We start from the raw sequence: 18,007 nt of genomic DNA, 5'->3' as shown, positions 1-18,007 counted from the left end.
CAACAGCATAACGTTTTAAGAAGTGTTTGTAGGTTCGAATTCATTTTCTGTAGCTTAAACAACGTGATTTTAGGTTCTGAGGCAGAGATCTCTTTGCTTTGTATCATATAAATTACACTTTTTTTAGAGGAACGAACATGTCATTAGGGGTGCCAGTCAAAGTTCTTCACGAGGCAGAAGGTCATATAGTTACTCTTGAGACCAATACGGGCGAAGTGTATCGTGGTAAACTTGTAGAAGCAGAAGATAATATGAATTGTCAGATGTCTGGAATCACAGTGACATACCGAGACGGCCGAGTTGCACAGTTAGAAAATATCTATATCAGAGGAAGCAAAATACGGTTTTTAATACTACCAGACATGCTAAAAAATGCACCAATGTTTAAGAAAACTGGACCTAGAACAAGTGCCACTGCTAGTGGTCGTGGAAAATCAGCCATTTTACGTGCTCAGGGTCAGTATATCATAGTTTTTCTTTTCTTTCCTTTTTTTAAATGCAATTTTACCAATAATGGTTTAATTTGGGGAATAGGTTATTGTTCTAGTGTAGAATTGGGTGCCCCTTCGGTTAGCGACAACTTTTTTTAAATTTTGCGATGAAACCTCAGTTCTGTTTACCATGATAGTTTTAACTTTGTTTTAGCTTCCTGATTTTATTTAAATGAAAATAGATGGCTAATCTTTGGAATATGGTAACAGGTAGTTTGGCGACATTTTGGTAAGGCGATAAAGGTTACTAGCTAGAACTTTAGCAGTGTACATAGATATAGTCAAGACTATGCGCAATACCATTTTTGTGCAATTCTGGGATGTTTTTTTGGGTTTTCATCCGCAGAGAACCCGTTGGCGCCGTTGCATTTTTACTCGCCAAGCTCAGGATGAGGCGAGCTGTAAACGTGATATTTTGTAAACGTGGTTTTTAGTGTATGTAAATTCAAGTTAGCAGACAATGGTAGTAAAAATTCACAGATAATAAGTATGTAGATGTAAAACTAACAGGTTAAACGTGATATACGAAAATAAATTTGTATTAAATTCAAGTTAGCACATAAAACAATGTATTAAGCATAACGGGAAGTAGAAATTCATTTAAAAAATAAATATTAGTATTCTTATACTTACGTTTACATTATACATATAAATGTATTTTCTCTAATTCATATAGAATACTAATATTTCTATTACAAGTGTCATTTTTCGGTACTTTTCCGTTTTGCCGGCGCAAGCAATAAAGTCGCCAATAATGGTACAACCGATGACAGATGGAATATTCTCGCTGGTAACCTTTTACGCCTCATTTTCAAAACAAGTCGCAACCATTTCTTACCAGATTGATTGTTTCTTTCAATACTGGCATATAATTTTTATCAGATAATTCAGTTTTATGTCTAAGGCCATTTTCGGTTATTAAGTCAATTAGGATGCAATCACAGCTCTTACCCGAAGCTGAAAATATAGAAAAGGAAAGTCAAGGGTTAAATTCATCAATTCTAATGAGAATGCATTAGTGAAGTAAAGCACTGCAGTTTTACATAATTTCTGAGTAAGCTATTCGTATGCAGTGAAATATTTCTTGCATTTAAACTTGTGTTCCAAATTAGGATTTAACTTGAAATTAATGTAAATAATTACTGAGAGCATTAGATTTTCGTTGTTTATGCCTTCAAAAAAAGAATTCTTAGAACTAAAATTTTTTGAATATTTTTTATGTGTATACTGTATGTTGTCGCCAAGTCTGCTTGGCGAGATTTGCGCCGGCGAAATGGAAAAGTACCCATTTTTCATTATCAAGTACTTTGCCTGTTGATTGATGTATTTCGGTAAGAGCCATGCCCATGTAATAAATTAATGAATGCATGACCTTTAATACATCCATTTTACATAGTTTTCAGTATTTGTTTTCAAGTTACTTGCTTAAAGCATTTTACGTTGAAACAAATACCTGTCCTTTTTCATAATATATTTCACAATACAAATAACCTTCAACAGTAATCAAATTTTTTTCAGTAGCATTGTTAATAAAACTAGAACTTTATACATTTAAAAATTATTTTAGGATTTGGAAACGTCATGGTTCTGCCTGCTTACAGCTGTTAATAATTAAGAACATAATGTGAACAGCATGTTACAAATCAGCATTCACCCCTCCCGCCATATTTTCTTCCTTTGATCCCGAACTGACGAGCCGAGAACCGGCATCTTTCAACAAAAACTTCTTTAATTATGCGAAAATATTTCTATCTATTCGTTGTTAAAAAACTCAGAAAAAATAACAATAAATAAGAGAAGAATAATATAAATCTCCAAATGCGAACAACAACAACAACCTTCGTAGAAACAAATAGGATGAATTAGCTAGGTTACCAGGTTTTGAACTATTATCGCCAAAGTTGGCGATGTTTACATTTACCGGGTTCTCTGCGGAAGTGCTTCCATTTCTTTAAGTGAAAATAAGTCAACGTGTACATGGGTACCATGCATGTGCAATTCTTAAAAACGCGGCAAGCAGTTTGCGATTCTGCACATTCTCCCAATTTTGCACCTTATCTTCGTCATGATTAAGCACTTTTGTTCCATAAAAGTTCTAGCATAAGCATAATTCGGCTAGCAGATTGTTGGAAAAAAAATGTTGAGTAGGAAAAAAAAAAAAGAAAACATGCCTTTACTTCGTGAAAACAAAATGGCATCCAAACAAAAACTAGTAGGTTGCTGTAGCAGGGTTTGTCGCCAAAAAATCGCCAAGTTACCATAATCTAAAGATTAACCAAATTAAGTATTAAGCACGAAATCAGGTATACAGAAGTGCATCGATTTCAAAAGAGTATATGTACTTACATGTCTATCATAAAGTGGAATTATGCACAAGTTTAATTTGGATTTCATACGAACTCATCAGAGTATACAATTTACTTTATTTCGTTAAAATACAACAAACACAGGTAAAATTCTAACAAAACTCATATGCAGAATAGCATTTACAGAACTGAATTTGTACATATTTGTTATATAGCATATTGAATTTATATTTGTTATATAGCATTGTTATAGTAACTTTTCAAATTCAACAGCTACTGTCAGGTAGTTTATTTGAATCTGATTTAAAGGAAGTTATAATTAGGAGTGAAGAGTGAAAATTACTTATCCTTTAATAATAACTTGGGTAAAAGTTTACAATAGGGTGCCCCTTGTTTTTTGGCGATTCTTTTTTGATGCCAAGATCGACGCCAGGAAGGCACAATCTCAAGATGACCGCTATACAAAACCAAAATAAGAAGTCAAAGAATTTCACAAACTTTGTGCCCATGTACACATCAATCGGTTTTCACTTAAAAAAAAAATCCTAGAATTGCACAAACTAGGCATTGCGCACTGCCTTAAATTTGTCCGTGTACACATCAATCGACCTATTTTCACTTAAAAAAACATCCCAGAATTGCACAAAAATGGCATTGCGCGTAGTCTTGACTTTATCCATGTACACTGGTAAAGTTCTAGCTAGTAATGTTTATTGCTTTACCAAAATGTCGCCAAATTACCTGTTACCATATTCCAAAGATTAGCCCTTAATTTATATGGATAGAATGTTCCGCTAAATGAAAGAGTGTTAAATCTAATATAAATTTTCAGGAAAAAATATTATAATTTTTCCTAAATTCTTTCCCGTTCTCTCTGTCTTTCTCTTTGTTTCTTTTTAATTGCTTATCTAAAGAAAAGAAAATGAAACAATAAGAAATATGAATATTTTTAGGGGTACAATTTTTTGGCCAGAAACTTACTGAAAGTAATCATTTCTAAGGTGCTTTGGACATGTTTTTATTTACTCTTTCTTGCATACTTTTCCTCCTTGTAGCATTCATTATTCACTGAATTTGCATGCAGTTTTTAAGATTTTGATCTAAATCCATAAACTGTTATTTCAGCTGCTCACTGAGAAGTATATTCTTAAACTGTTGATAACTTTTTTGCTTTTGAGGATGTTTTCTACCTCGGCAAATTTCTCATTGCCATAGTCATCTATTTTTCATTAACTAGTCTAAAGTTGCGTCACTTATATATGCTGTTCAGGCCCACCAGCGGCCGTGCGGTAAAGTCGCTGAACACTAGTTCGGTCCGAGGTTCGAATCCCGCGAACGGGCTGGCTGCATGGGTGTTTTCGTGGTTTTCCCCATGTGTAACATGTATACGAGCCAGTTTTCCTTAGAAAGTCCTCCACGAAAGGCATCCCTCCCCTTTGGCAGATGGCCCTAGTGTGCTTTGCCGTAATTAAATACACCACTATATATGCTGTTCATTTTAAATAAATTGCTTACTATACTATAGTAGATAAAAAATAAATACAAATTTATATTAAATTTTTTATGTAAGTATATTTACGGGTACCCCTTGGTGAAACTTGGTGGTACATGGATATCGAGCATGTGCAATTCCTTGACTTGTGATTTTGGCTCGTGTAGTGCTGATTTTTGAATAAACAAAGCCAAAATAACAAGACAAAGAATTGTACAGACTTGGTATCCATGTACACATCAACCTATTTTCACTTTAAAAAAATCCCAGAATTGCACAAACTTGGCATTGCGTACTTCCTTGACTTTATCCGTATATACATCGACCTATTTTCAGTTAAAAAAATCATAGAATTGCACAAACTAGGCATTGCGCACTCCCTTGACTTTGTTCATGTACACATCGAACTATATTTACTTAAAAAGTCAAAGGAGCAGCCAAAAAAAAAACATAATCTCAGTAAACTACATTTTAAATCAAACAATGAAATAACATAACAAAGGGAATTTATCTTTGCTCTACACAAAGGAAATATCCTCTTACCTCACTTACGAATTAACACGTCTTCAATCAAACAAAATTCCTTAACAGCATCCAAAAACTTCCTAAAATTATCTGAACTATAATCTGTTTACTGGCATCGCCATATAAATTCACAAAGTAAGAGTAAAAAATATCCTCCGTAGCACTGTGTTATCCAACCATATGCATTTCCTTCTTAGAAACAGGGCACTTAATAATGGCTACTAAGTAAACCTTCTTTTATACACCAGTCAAGTAATACTCTTTTTCCCTCTCTTTCCAAATCGTACAGAAACTTCAAATTAATACGATACAAAAGAAAATGGTGTAGCACAAGGGTGCCTGGATTAAACAAGAACCCTACCGCTTGTAGAACAATAAGCAACTGTAAATTATGTCAAAGAGATAACTTATATAGAAGCATAACATGTATGTACACTGCTCAAAAAAAAAAATGGGACAGTCCTATATCTCCCGATCTACTGGGCCGATTGACAAAATTCAAATTGCGTTCTTCATGTCTCGAAAGCGCGACTTAGGATATATATTAGATTTATATATAGCACTATTCTAACATAGGTATTTTGACACAAAATCGGACTTTTTCTGAAGTAACATACCAATTATTTTACATATTTCGATTCTACGACTCAAATTACGCCTAAATATGAAATTTTGTAAAATTTGGAGCGAAATTTACGGAGAAATTCACAAATTTATGTTGGCACTTTTTTGTCAGTTTGCGCCAAGAATACTTCACTTGGCGAACTTCTGAATATATTGCAACCTAGTTTCCTTAGGAAAAAAAGTCACCATCGTTCCTTTTTTCCAAATAATATTCTTTATATTATATTTTTAATTATAACTTATTATTTTAAGTAATTTTTTCTTTTTCGAATTTCATTTTAATTGTTTAAGTTGCACGTTTTTTTTTTTTGTTTTGTTTTTTTTTTTCTTCGAATAACTGTTTTAAAAATTTCTATTTACCTACTCGAACTGCGTAAATAAAAGTGCAGCGTTTATTTATTTTTTTTTTTTCAGATAGTTTTCTTTATATACATTTTTCGTCATAGCTATTATTTTAGGTCATTTTTAAATTTTTATACTTTTATTTTAATTGTTTGTGTTGCATTGTCTCTTCAGATAATTGTTTTAAAATTTTCTTTTTATTCCTTCGAACTGAGCATTTTAAATATATTTATTAATATCAATTTTCCAGAATTTGATTTTATTTGTTTGAACTGCGTTTTTTTCGGAAGAATACTTTGTAACCCAGACTACGATGCGTTTGAAAACTGCATACTATATTAAAAGAGAAAATACAGTAAAGCACAGTTTTACACGCCTTTCAATGTTCCGTTCAGAAAAAAATATATATAAATAAGAGAGATGTATAACCGATATTTTAACTTAGGATGACTTGCATACACTGCTTTAAACAGTTTTATCATTGTACCCATTGCTTTACACAATTTTATCCTACATTTGGTTTCTTAAAATGTTATTCATATTTTAGTCAAATATTTTATTTTTGAAATCGCAAGTATCAAATATCATAAGATTGAAAAGTTTTAAATTTTAAAAAATACGAATACTAAATTTTACGAAAAAATTTATTTTTCTTCTCTGTTTCTTTAAGCATCCTGAAAGTATATTGAAAAGTATCCAACTTTTCGAAACATTTTGGGTAGTTCTGACAATCATTTTAAATAAAGTTATCGCCTTCCATTTCATAAAGGCCCACAAACGGCCGAGCGGTGAAGTTTCTGAACACTGGTAGTTCACTCTGGGGTTCGAACCCCGGTAAACGGGCTGGTTGCATGGACGTTTCCATGGATTTTCTCATGTGTACCGCGTATGACAGCTGGTTTCTTTTAGAAAGTTCTTCACGAAGTATTTCGTCAGAGCCTTTATCACTCTTTAGAGGCTAAACATTTTGAAGGTGTGAGATGAAAGGAAAGACTGGTTTCATCAAAAGGTTTTGGTTTATTTTATTATGACAAAGCACACTACGGCTATCTGCCTAAGGGGAGGGATGCCTTCCTGGAGGACTTTCTAAGGGAAACTGTCTCGCATACACGTTACACATGGGGAAAACCACAAAAACGCCCATGCAGCCAGCCCGTTCGCGGGATTCGGACCGAACTACCAGTGTTCAGCGACTTTACCGCTCGGCCGCTGTTTCATCAGGAAGGGAAAAAAAAACATCTTTAAGTGACATCCACATACATCACTGGATAAACTCCTGAATCTTCAAATAATTCGACTGAGGAAGTCATGGGATTCACCATTTATGATACGATATGATGTTCTATAACGTAATTTACACAACCATATAGTTTAAAACCAGTCGCTCTTCACTTTAATCTGCAATGATATCGTTTTGTCTTTTCTGTTTTAACACAAGCTCAATTGATGGTATTTGCTGGTGTACTCGTCCAAGTGTTTTCTCTTTGAACACCTAAATTCTTTGAAGTATCCTGAAAGTATATTCGAAAGCGTCCAACTTTTTGAACATCTTGGTACGTCTGACAGCCAAATTTCCCTGAAAATTTTTGCTTACTTTTCTCCCTAATTTTCTTCTTTCCTTCTACAGTTATTTTCAGTGCTCACACAAGAAAATTAAGATTTTTCGACTGCTAGACTTCCATACATTTGCATTCTTGTCAATTTTTTAAAATATCAATTATATGAATTGCGTTTCAGCTAAAGACAGCTTTTCATTTTCTAGTCATTTTAGCTATAAATAAAGTTTAAAGCGAAGTCCAAAGGATAAATATTTTAATTAAAAGATTTTTGCTAAATGACAAAGAAATAAAACAGTCCAGCAGGGTTTATTCTGTACCACAGAGTAACCCGATTCTTATATCGGCTGAAACAATCTAAATCATATTAAAGATCATGTTTTTTTATACAATCTATAACGCGAGAGAAAAATTATCTTCTTAAAACATGCTTTCTAAGAGAATTAATATAAAAATTTTTATTTATATATATATTTTTTAAAGTTGGGACTTGAACCAAACTGTCAGACTTTTAAAGCTTATTTTACATGGTGGTTATTATTAAAGTTCCACTTTGAAATGGTCATAAAAGGAAAACTACCGGACCAAATGTTATCAAACTTGGGAATCGTGTAAAGGAGGTTATGAGAATTTATTTTCGGCGGAAAAAAAAAAAGAGTTCAAAAACTCACCATCAGGGGAAAAATGGCGCTGTATACAATATTGTTAAATGAAATAAGACACGAAAACATCTGTTTAAAATGTGTTTAATATTTTCCGAAACGTGTTACAAAGCATGTTCAATGTAGCGTCCAGCATTTTCCGAAAGCAAGTTAAATCATGTTACTGCATTCTCAACAGCAGCTGTTAGCATATCAGGTTTGGTTTTGGTTTGGTTTATTAGATTACGGCAAAGCACTCGAGGGCTATCTGCCTTAAGGGAGGGATGCCTTCGTGGAGGGCTTTTTAAGGAAAACTGGCTCGTATACACGTTACACATAGCATATCAGGAGGAATGTTATCAGTGTATCACATTTTTCATTTCTGCCAAATTGTTTAGATTATCACCATAAACAGTGCTTTTGAGATAACCTCATAGACAAAAGTCACAGAGGTTGAGGTCTGGTGGGAAGAGGGGAAGTGTTGGTCTATAAGATGTTCATTCGTGAAATGTTGCCTAAGTAACTATGCGACACTCTTGAGGTGGTGCCCAGCCCTGCATAAAAATCGTAGTATCTAAAATGCCACGTTACTGCAGTTCATGTATCACGAAACATTTTAATATTGGCTCTAAGTGAGCTGCAATCGCAGTGGTCCAGCTGTCGACTGCTCTTCAGAAAAAAAATGGTTCAGTTATAAAACTAGCTGTCATTCAACAGTAAACGGTGTGAAATGACTGTTATGCAATCGAATGCAGTAGGAGAATGCAATGGAACTAGATAGATAACATGAGAGATTTCTTTGGCCCAAATCGATTAAAAGCGTTTTGAATCAGTATCTTCATGTTTTAGTGCCGAATTCAGGCTTAAAAAATTACAAATTAGCGATCTGTAAGAAAACGATTTCCAGATTGTACGCACTTGTGTGAGTGATTTGCGATCTCACATTTTCTAATCGCTAATTCGTGGTTTTCACGGACGAAATTTTCACTTACAGGGATGGCGCACTCGACATTTATCGAATTTAACGTCTTTAAATGGTAATTTGCTTACTTCAAAGTTTCTTAAGGGTATACAACATATTAAACCCGTTTAACAAAAGGTTAAGTTAGATTCCGACCCATATTTCGTTTAACGATATTGCATACAGCGCCATTTCCCCCCTGGTGGTGAGGTTTCGAACTTCCTTTTTTTCGTGGAAAATAAATTCCCATGACCTCCTTTACACGATTTCCAAGTTTGATAACATTTGATCCAGTAGTTTTCCTTTTATGACCGTTTCAATATTATAACCACTCTGTATATTATTAAATTTTAATTTGAAGCTATGCGTTATATGTATACCATGCGTAAAATTTTCGCTTTTATGGAAAAATAAAAAATCGAAGCAAATATACTTAGTATAATGGACCAAAACTGAAAACATTTCCCCTCCCTCCGAAAATAAAATATTGAAATTTCGAACTTGAATTTACTGGGTTATCGAAATATTTAATTTGACTTATCTTCTAAGTCCTAGTTCCGACAACAATTCCGTCAAAAATTCCGAATTACTTAAGCTAAAGTAAAAGATTTAGTATATATTCACTGTATGTTAATAAAGTGATCAGAGTGTAATAAAAATAGATTATAGAATTTACGCTGATGTAACCTTTTGTCTGACTGCACAACATGTAATGGAAAAGAAGGTTTGTAGAGATCTGTTTTTGACATGCCTCTAAAAGTAGATGTCATATTAATTTTGTCTCTTCAATGTCAAAAAACTTTCCTTTGAGAGGCAACTTTAGTTTTTGAGAAAGAAAAAAAATCACAAGAAGACAAATTTGAAGAACATGCAGGACGATTGAATATACATACTTATTTTCCGAACACAAGCGGTTCTCCGACTGGTTATTGAATAATGAAAAGATGCATTGTCATGCAATACAAAACATTTGGAATACGTTTTCTGGCTGAATAACGTAAGATTAAAAGTCATATGCTTAATTCACATCCATTTACAAGTCAACTACTCGGGCAATTGCAGAATCGTTTTGATCCTGAGCTTGTAAGACAAACCTAATATCACTGGATTTAAACACTTCTTTAATCTTCCGAGAACGTTCCTTCTTTAGCTCATATTCCAAGAATATTAAGTGAATACAATTATTGCCAAAGAAATTGAATATTCATTTGCACTACGACTTGGTAGTTTACTAACGAGTTAACAAAACTTAAATTCTGCTTTTTGTGTCAAAGAATACAACAATATTTTAAATATTTACAAATAAAATATTAAATTGGAGATTTAATTGGAGCCTCATCAGTTGCCTAGCATTTGAAAAAGAAAAGATTGTTAAATATTAATTATTTGCTACTCAGTCTAACCCAGGCTGCATGGTTGGTTTTCGTAGTTTTTTAGGTTCTCTTTACAAAGATTCTCTATGAAAGCATCTTAATCAAATAGCTCCCATGTTCTTTCTATGTTCAAATAACCAACTAACATAGTTTAAGCGCGATTTCCAAGTGAAGTTACTAGTAAAATCCGAATACTCATTAAAAATCATGTAGCTAGCCAATCGGGAGTAACATGAAAGATACGGAACCAATAATTGAAATGTTGTTACTGTACGCTGTTTCTTAACTTAAGGAATAAGTTAAGAACTTAACTTAAGTTCTTAACTTAAGAACTTAACTTAAGTTCTTAACTTAAGGAATGACCAATTTGTCATTCCTTAATTAAATAGCCCACCAACGGCCGAGCGGTAAAGACGCTGAACACTGGTAGTTCAGTTCGAGTTTCAAATCCCGCGAACCGGCTGGCCGCATGGGCGGTTTCGTGATTTTCCCCATGTGTAACGTGTATACGAGCCAGTTTCCCTTAGAAAGTCCTCCACCAAGGCATCCCTCCCTTTAGGCAGATAGCCCTCGTGTGCTTTGCCATAATTAAAGAATCCAATCCAATCTTTAATTAAATATAATTGATTTGTAAATTCTACTAGAACTGACGGTAAGAATTGAAGTGGAAATAAGTAATATGGTGTGCAATCTTGATTAATATAAAATTAAAAATATTTGCATAGAAAAATGTTTGCATTCAGACAGAAAGTTTTTTGAAATATTTGCAATTACTTTGTAAGAAGGATTTATTAATAACCGTAATGATTACTTATTATATTACTGATGATTAGGATTCAGTTCTTGACAATTAATTACATTCTAAATTAGAATTTTAAGGATATAATGAAAATACGCTACGCACAAAAATACACTGTAGGAAAAAAATGAGTTGATTTTTTATGTTTTAAAACTTCTTAAATTCATTTAGTAAACATCGTATCCTCGTTGTTAATTGAATCCAGAATGTTGTGTGTCGTTTATATAATTATTCCTACTTGTCCACAGAAGCTGCTGACTTATCCAGCCATTAAGTAGCTGCAAATCATTTCTACATAACCATTGAAATTCCATTAATTCAGTCTCTAGAGGGTTGTATGTTTATATGCTGATTTGACTTTTATAAAAATGATTATTCTAAATCTTATGTTTCTATAAAAATATGCTGTGCTTTAAAAATATGGATGATAGTATCAGCCGCTCTTTCAGCCACTTCATAAGCAACAGTTTCTTTAGAAATAAATTATGTAGTTAATGTCATAAAATATTTTCATAAAATTCAAATAAAAACATCAAACGAAAATTCTCAGTTTTAGACAATTCGATTTAAACGAAGTAAAGTAGCAGACGATAAAACGCCGAAGGTAAAAATTTACTCTTACAAAAACTTACTCGTAAATTTTTTAAAAAAAGAAAAGATACGAGAGAAATTTAAAAAGAAATAGTTAAAAATTTGAATAATATCATCTATAATTTAAAAAAAAGCCTTTCATATAGTATTAATAAATATTTATTACGTGTCATTGAGGGAAAAATTGTCATATAATTAATTCTCCGTAAAATTTTACTTGAAGTTTAAGGTTAAAAATAGCTGTGGCAATTCAGTGTAACAAAAATCCATAGACCACATTTGGCGTTATTATCGCTCCAAAAAAAGGTGCCAAATTTCAAAACGCGAAGTTATGTAAATTCGTGTATATCTTAGAAAATTTTGAATAAAAAAGTCTAATTTTTTGCAGATATGCTTAAAAATACACCTACTTTAAGATGATGGTAAAAATTTTATAGGTTATAATTCAAAATTTTTTTCGAAAAATCTATAAAAATTATTTAAAAATAGAAATTTAAAAAATAAAACGCAAAAAATGGGTAAATTTTATTTGGAATGAACCAAAATTTCGAAATGTGAGAGAAAAAATCAAAAAAGTTTAATAAAAAAAGAGATATTAATAAATATTTGCCAAATTCAATTAACATTGAGGAGCTAAAATTTTGAGAGCTAATATTTTAAAAACTATTCGTACGATTTTTACAAAACTTGGTATTCTGGCATAATTTGAGTCGTAGAATCGAAATATGTAAAAAAATTGGTATGTTATTTCAGAAAAAGTCCGATTTTGTGTCAAAATACCTATGTTAGAATAGTACTATATATAAATCTAATATATATCCTAAGTCGCGCTTTCGAGACATGAAAAACGTAGTTTGAATTTTGTCAATCGGCCCAGTAGAACGGGAGATATAGCACTGTCCCATTTTTTTTTTTGAGCAGTGTACATATTTACATAAGTTTTTTCTTATACTAAGGGAAATTAAACATTGATACTAATAAACTGGGACATACCGAATATCAGATATTCATAGATGGGAAAAGCAAACTGGGAAAGCTGTGAAGAGGAAACAGCTGGTGACAAACCTGAAAAGACACTTAATATCTAAGCACAACAAAAACATAGAGTAAGTGTGGATCTCTTGGTGCTTTGAGAAGAATATGCAGATATAGCATACAACACAGACAGAAAAATGATAAAAATTTTATCAATATTATTGCTGAATATGGCCATTGGCCTCTTACTATTGTTTACATTATTGACATCATAATTGTAAACCCGGATAACTGAGTTGTTAATGTTATCAAGATTATCATAAAATTTCCGGGCAAGCCGGCAGTAATAATGCCTTAACTGCTCATCTATTTTCCGATTACAGACATACCAGGGTGCATTAGCAATTTGCCTTAAGATAAGGTTTGGCACTTGTTGCAACTTTTTTCTAGTAGTAGAGTAGGCCCAGACTGGGCAAGCATAGCATAGGATGGGACGCAAAATGTTTTTGTAAATAAGCAACATGTTGTCTATTGAAAGTAAGCTGTTTAGAGAAATTGGTGGGTGAAGTGTAACTTAGTAGTAAACTCAAAACTTTTGGATGATAGTTATAATGTGTGGGGTCCACGGGAGAGTTTTACAGAGGATCACCCCTAGATAAAGGACTTGTTTGGCCCATGGGATTTCTTGTCCGTAAAATTGAAGTTTTGTATTGAACTTGTTCTTTTTTTGTAGACACGGTTGCCTGTGTCTTGTCCATGTTGACTTTGATTTTCCGTTTTTTCAGCCAAATCTCAAGTATGTTAATGTATTCTTGTAACTGTTGTATTGCTGGGCTGAGAAATGTACTTTGAGTAAGGATCGCAGTATTATCAGCATACATTGTAAGTGTAGTATTATCTGTAATAGGAATGTTGTTCACGTATATATTAACCCTCCAAGCGGCAAGGCCATATACATATGGCCTTGCTGCTTAGAGGTTCCGATTCTTGCTGGATTATTTTTGCAATATCTGTACGAACCTATATATACATGTATATTAAAATATGTCAAAGAAATTAAGGCAATATATCAAAAGTACGCGAATCCAGGTATGAAATACCAGCAGAGTTTTTACATTAAAATAAAAAAAATAATAATAATAAAATTAAAAAAATTGTTCTTGCAGTAGTTTTGGATAATTTGTGCTTTCTTAGCGAAAACCCTGGCCGCTCAGAGGCTTAAAGTGGGTCCAAGCAAAGAACACTGTCGTACGCCTGCAAGGATAGCTCTGTGTGTAGACAGTGTGTTTGGTACTTGAACGAGAAAGTGTCTATCTGCCAGGTAGGAATTGTGTTTGTGATGTAACCTGGGAAACCTAGGTTGTGTAACTTGTAGATTAGTGTGTCTAGCATACATGATCAAAAGCTTTCGCAATGTCAAGAAATAGTCCTCCTGGGCCTTTTTTTTTTTCTGCTGAAATCCTTCACTGAGGTATTCAACAACTGTGTACAGTTGTTTGACTGTGGAATGTTTGCTTCTAAATCCAAACTGGTAAGGTATTATGATGTCATTGTGTTCTAAGTGTTCATTAATTCTCTTCAGCAGGACAGCTTCCATGATTTTACTTAATGATGACAGCAAGCTGATAGCTCGATAGGACTCAGGCAGGCTGACTTGCAAGGCTTGAGAATTGGAGTGATTTTAGCTACCTTCCACTTCTCAGGAAAGTGTTTGCCATTGCAGGATGCTATTAATGATCTTGGTAAAGAATAATTTTGACAGGAAATCTTTTGATCATTCTGTTGTTGATAGAACTGGGTTCGGGGCTCTTGTTGTACAAGGTACAGTCATTGGATTGGTCATAATATGTTTCCCTTTTCAGTTCGTAGTTTCACAATTTTGATGACTCCATCTTTCTCTGGAAAGAGTTCTCCAGTACTCTCCATAGCAGTCAATGGAGCCTTTTTTCCATCATCTGTAACAATTAACACTATGTTACGTACATTTATTTTATCTTCTCTTTTGGTAACTGAAGAACGAAGGAAATCCAGATACTCCCTTTTAAATCTTTATTTCAGATTTTCACCTCTGAACCCTTCTGAATATGTCTCCATCTCAAAACAATATTAGTCTTTTCAATTTGATCCAACCCCTCAGGGGCTCACTTTTTGTAAGTACAAGTGTGGCAATCTCGAGGTACCCTAGCCTTTCAGGAGATCAACTTTTTGGTGAGACGAGTGCCATGATCCTGGAGCCCCAGTGATGTATCTCCACTCTTCCTTCTCAATTATATTAGTCTTATCATTGAATTGGAATGTCCTGAAAAACGTTGAGAGGGTCAAGGTCTTCAGTTCTTGTTCCTTGGATACGTAAGTTAATGGTCTGCTATTTATGACAGATTCGCATTCACAGTCGAGAATCTGCAATTCCTCATAAGACAAATGGGAGCGCTGAAGATTTTTTCGGAAAAGATTTTTCAAAATTCCAATCAAGTGTTCCCAGAAGCTTCCCCACCATAGAGAGGATGGTGGGTTAAACTTCCAATGAATTTTGTTGACTCTAAATTCACTTTCAATTAGGGTCCAATATAATTGTTTCAGAGTGTTGTTTAGTCCTGTAAAATTATTACCATTGCCTGAATACATCACAGAAATCCGTCCTCTTCTGGCTATAAACCTATGCATAGCTTGGATGAAGTCATTGGTAGTAAGTGAAGGTATTAGTTCAAGATGGGCAGCACTAAATACGCTGCAAGTAAAAAGTACTATCAACACCTTTTGTTTAGATTTTGTCAACAGAGGTCCAGGTGTGTCTACACCCGATACTGGAAAAACTGTTGCTACTTCTGTTTGATCTTTTGGAAGAGGCAGAAAAGGTACTTCAAGATGTTTCACCTTTTGCCTTTTACATTTTAAGCATTCTGTGATAACACTCTAGATAGTCCTTTTCCCTTTCAAAATCTTTCATGTAAAATAGTCAGTAATGTCTGAGCATGTTTGTTAGCAAGATGTTCTTGGGCATAAATCTTCTTGCTGCCAGGTGTTTCGATTACTGTGTGTTCACATAACGGCCATTCTTTAATGATATGTTACTGGGTCTGCTGTCCTATTCACATAAAACAATGTTTGGTATAGCTACGCTGCAGTCTTGTAAGTAATGCAGGAACTTTTAGATGAGCATAGATATTCTATGTATGATCTTCGTATTTTATACTTTGAAGTAATATACGCATGTTCTTTCATATTTACTGTATGAGACATGGGAATGGATGTTAGTTCGTTTCCATAAACAATAATACTGTCTTTAGACTTGTTTTCAAAGAGTTAAAACAGTTGTTGCTTTGTACATTTATAGAAAAGCCCAAGTTTATTCATTAAATGTGGAATACATGACAGTAAAATAAATCTTTTGCCATTGAAAAATTCTGCCAGTATAGACTGCCTTTTCTGAAACTTTGAAATTTTCACTCCTTTTTGTAACAGTTCCACTTCTGTAAACAATATCCAAGCAGCTGTGCATTTGTTTTGGGAAAGTCCAAATCACGAATAAGATCGTTTAGTTCTTCCTGAGACATAAAATGGGGCTATTTAATTTCTGCTACATTTGTATTCGTCTTTCTATAGAAAACTTGAACTGGCTTTTGTTTCAAAATTATTAATTCATCGGATTCCGAGTCGATTTTGTATTTATTTGGGGAAAGCTTTGGGACAGGTATGCTAGAAGCATCATGAAATTTCATGGCTGAGGGGATGTTGCAATATTCAGTTTTGTGTTTGCTTTTAGTGAAAAACTCCAGGATTTTTGTTACACAAAAGTAGCAGTCATCAACTTGATTCTGAGGTTCCTGCCAAATCATTGTCACTCAACTTCATAGATTTGTGAGTAACATGTAGCCATCCTGTCAAGTTTCTTGAGTGAATCTGACAGCAAATTTTGGGAACCCGAGTTTTCCCTTAATTGTCAATTTAACTCGCAAAATATCTCGTAGGCTTTTCTTACAAGTGGGTTCAGTCTTTCGTTGAGCTTTCAATGTCACTTCACCATATGCATATATAACAGAAACTGTTCAGGTTGTTGACACAGGATCGTGACAACATCATTTACGCACAGCAAAAATAATAGCATTGTTACAACATTATCACTATTCACTGGTTCTTTTATACTTCACTCATATCCAATACTGATCCTCCGATGACTGACTGACTGACTGCTTATTTACCCATTTCGCACACCTGGTGTTTTCTAGAAACATCGGGTATTGAGAATACCAGCAGCAATGACATAAATTCTGTATTGTCAGATTTTTTGGCAGCTGTGTGAGCCACCCGTGTGTTCCGTCTAAGGGGGTTCTCTAGATTATAGTGAACTCTACTGATTAACCATTATGGTAGAGGGAAGTGCGCGTGTCCACCGTCACTGGTCACTGTATTGCCAGATTGTGTACAATTTCCCTAAACTTAGAGAAAACAAAGACTTGACAACGTTGCACCCTGGTATGCTATAACATTTTATATATCACATAGGTGCATCTTTTGTACTTGTTGTATATTCAATCAAAACATATTGTTGATGTTCTCTAGATTTTGGTACATGATACAACAATTTACAGGTCAGTGTAAGTGTTACATAGGCAGAAACTATCGAAATAACACATTAGTCTGGCAGGAGGCATGTTCATGCAGAACGGTGTTACTTATACTATGGTTTATTTCTCATTTCTATGTTATTTTAAACTGCTGTCAAATTAACTATGATTTTGTTTTAACTGTGCATGTTTTTGCTCTGTATTATCCCGGTTAATTTATATTTTATGCATTGTAAGATTTTATTTGTTTAAAAAAATTATTTAGTATAATTATTGACATATATTTTGAGTTGTTTTTGATAAAGAATATTTTATTTTTAGCTGCAAGAGGTCGAGGACGTGCCCGAGGATTATTCCAACGTCATAAGTAGATACATCTTCATATTTTTGGGGGAAGATATTGAAGCTTATTTCTGTGTTTTTTATTCAGTTTTCATTTTAACATTTTGTACGTAAATTCTTCATTAAAGTGCATTTTATCATCATCTGATTAATGAGGTTTAACTGCACTTGTGATTGTAAAAGGGAATTAATAAATTCTTTATATAATAATAATTACTATTATTATGGTAAAACTTTGGTTTGCAAGACTGTGATTCAATAAACTCTGAAAATTCTTTTCATAAAAAAAACACGGATATCGAAATTAAAGAGTTAGGAAGTGCTAACTGCATTTTTTGGTTGCAAAGTGCAAAGGACTTATTAATCATGAATTTGCATTTAAAAAAATATTCATTTAATTAGCATTTCTTCAAGGAATTGTTTA

General features: G+C 33.5%; 1 protein-coding gene across 1 annotated transcript; it reads left to right on the top strand.

Annotated features, from left to right (window-relative positions):
* The first annotated feature begins 7 nt into the window (after positions 1-7).
* LOC118189157 (small nuclear ribonucleoprotein Sm D3-like) lies at positions 8-17,816 on the top strand. The gene is made up of 2 exons (XM_035359705.2): positions 8-456; positions 17,563-17,816. The coding sequence occupies exons 1-2, from the start codon at positions 138-140 to the stop codon at positions 17,610-17,612; spliced, it is 369 nt and encodes a 122-aa protein (XP_035215596.1). The 5' UTR covers positions 8-137; the 3' UTR covers positions 17,613-17,816.
* Positions 17,817-18,007: the final 191 nt, after the last annotated feature.

The sequence above is a fragment of the Stegodyphus dumicola genome, chromosome 5, assembly GCF_044657685.1.
Source record: "Stegodyphus dumicola isolate Sdum_Otavi_A_Nest chromosome 5, ASM4465768v1".
Classification (NCBI taxonomy): domain Eukaryota; kingdom Metazoa; phylum Arthropoda; class Arachnida; order Araneae; family Eresidae; genus Stegodyphus; species Stegodyphus dumicola.
Note: the sequence above shows the minus strand (reverse complement) of the source record. Positions and strands in the feature narration are given on the sequence as shown.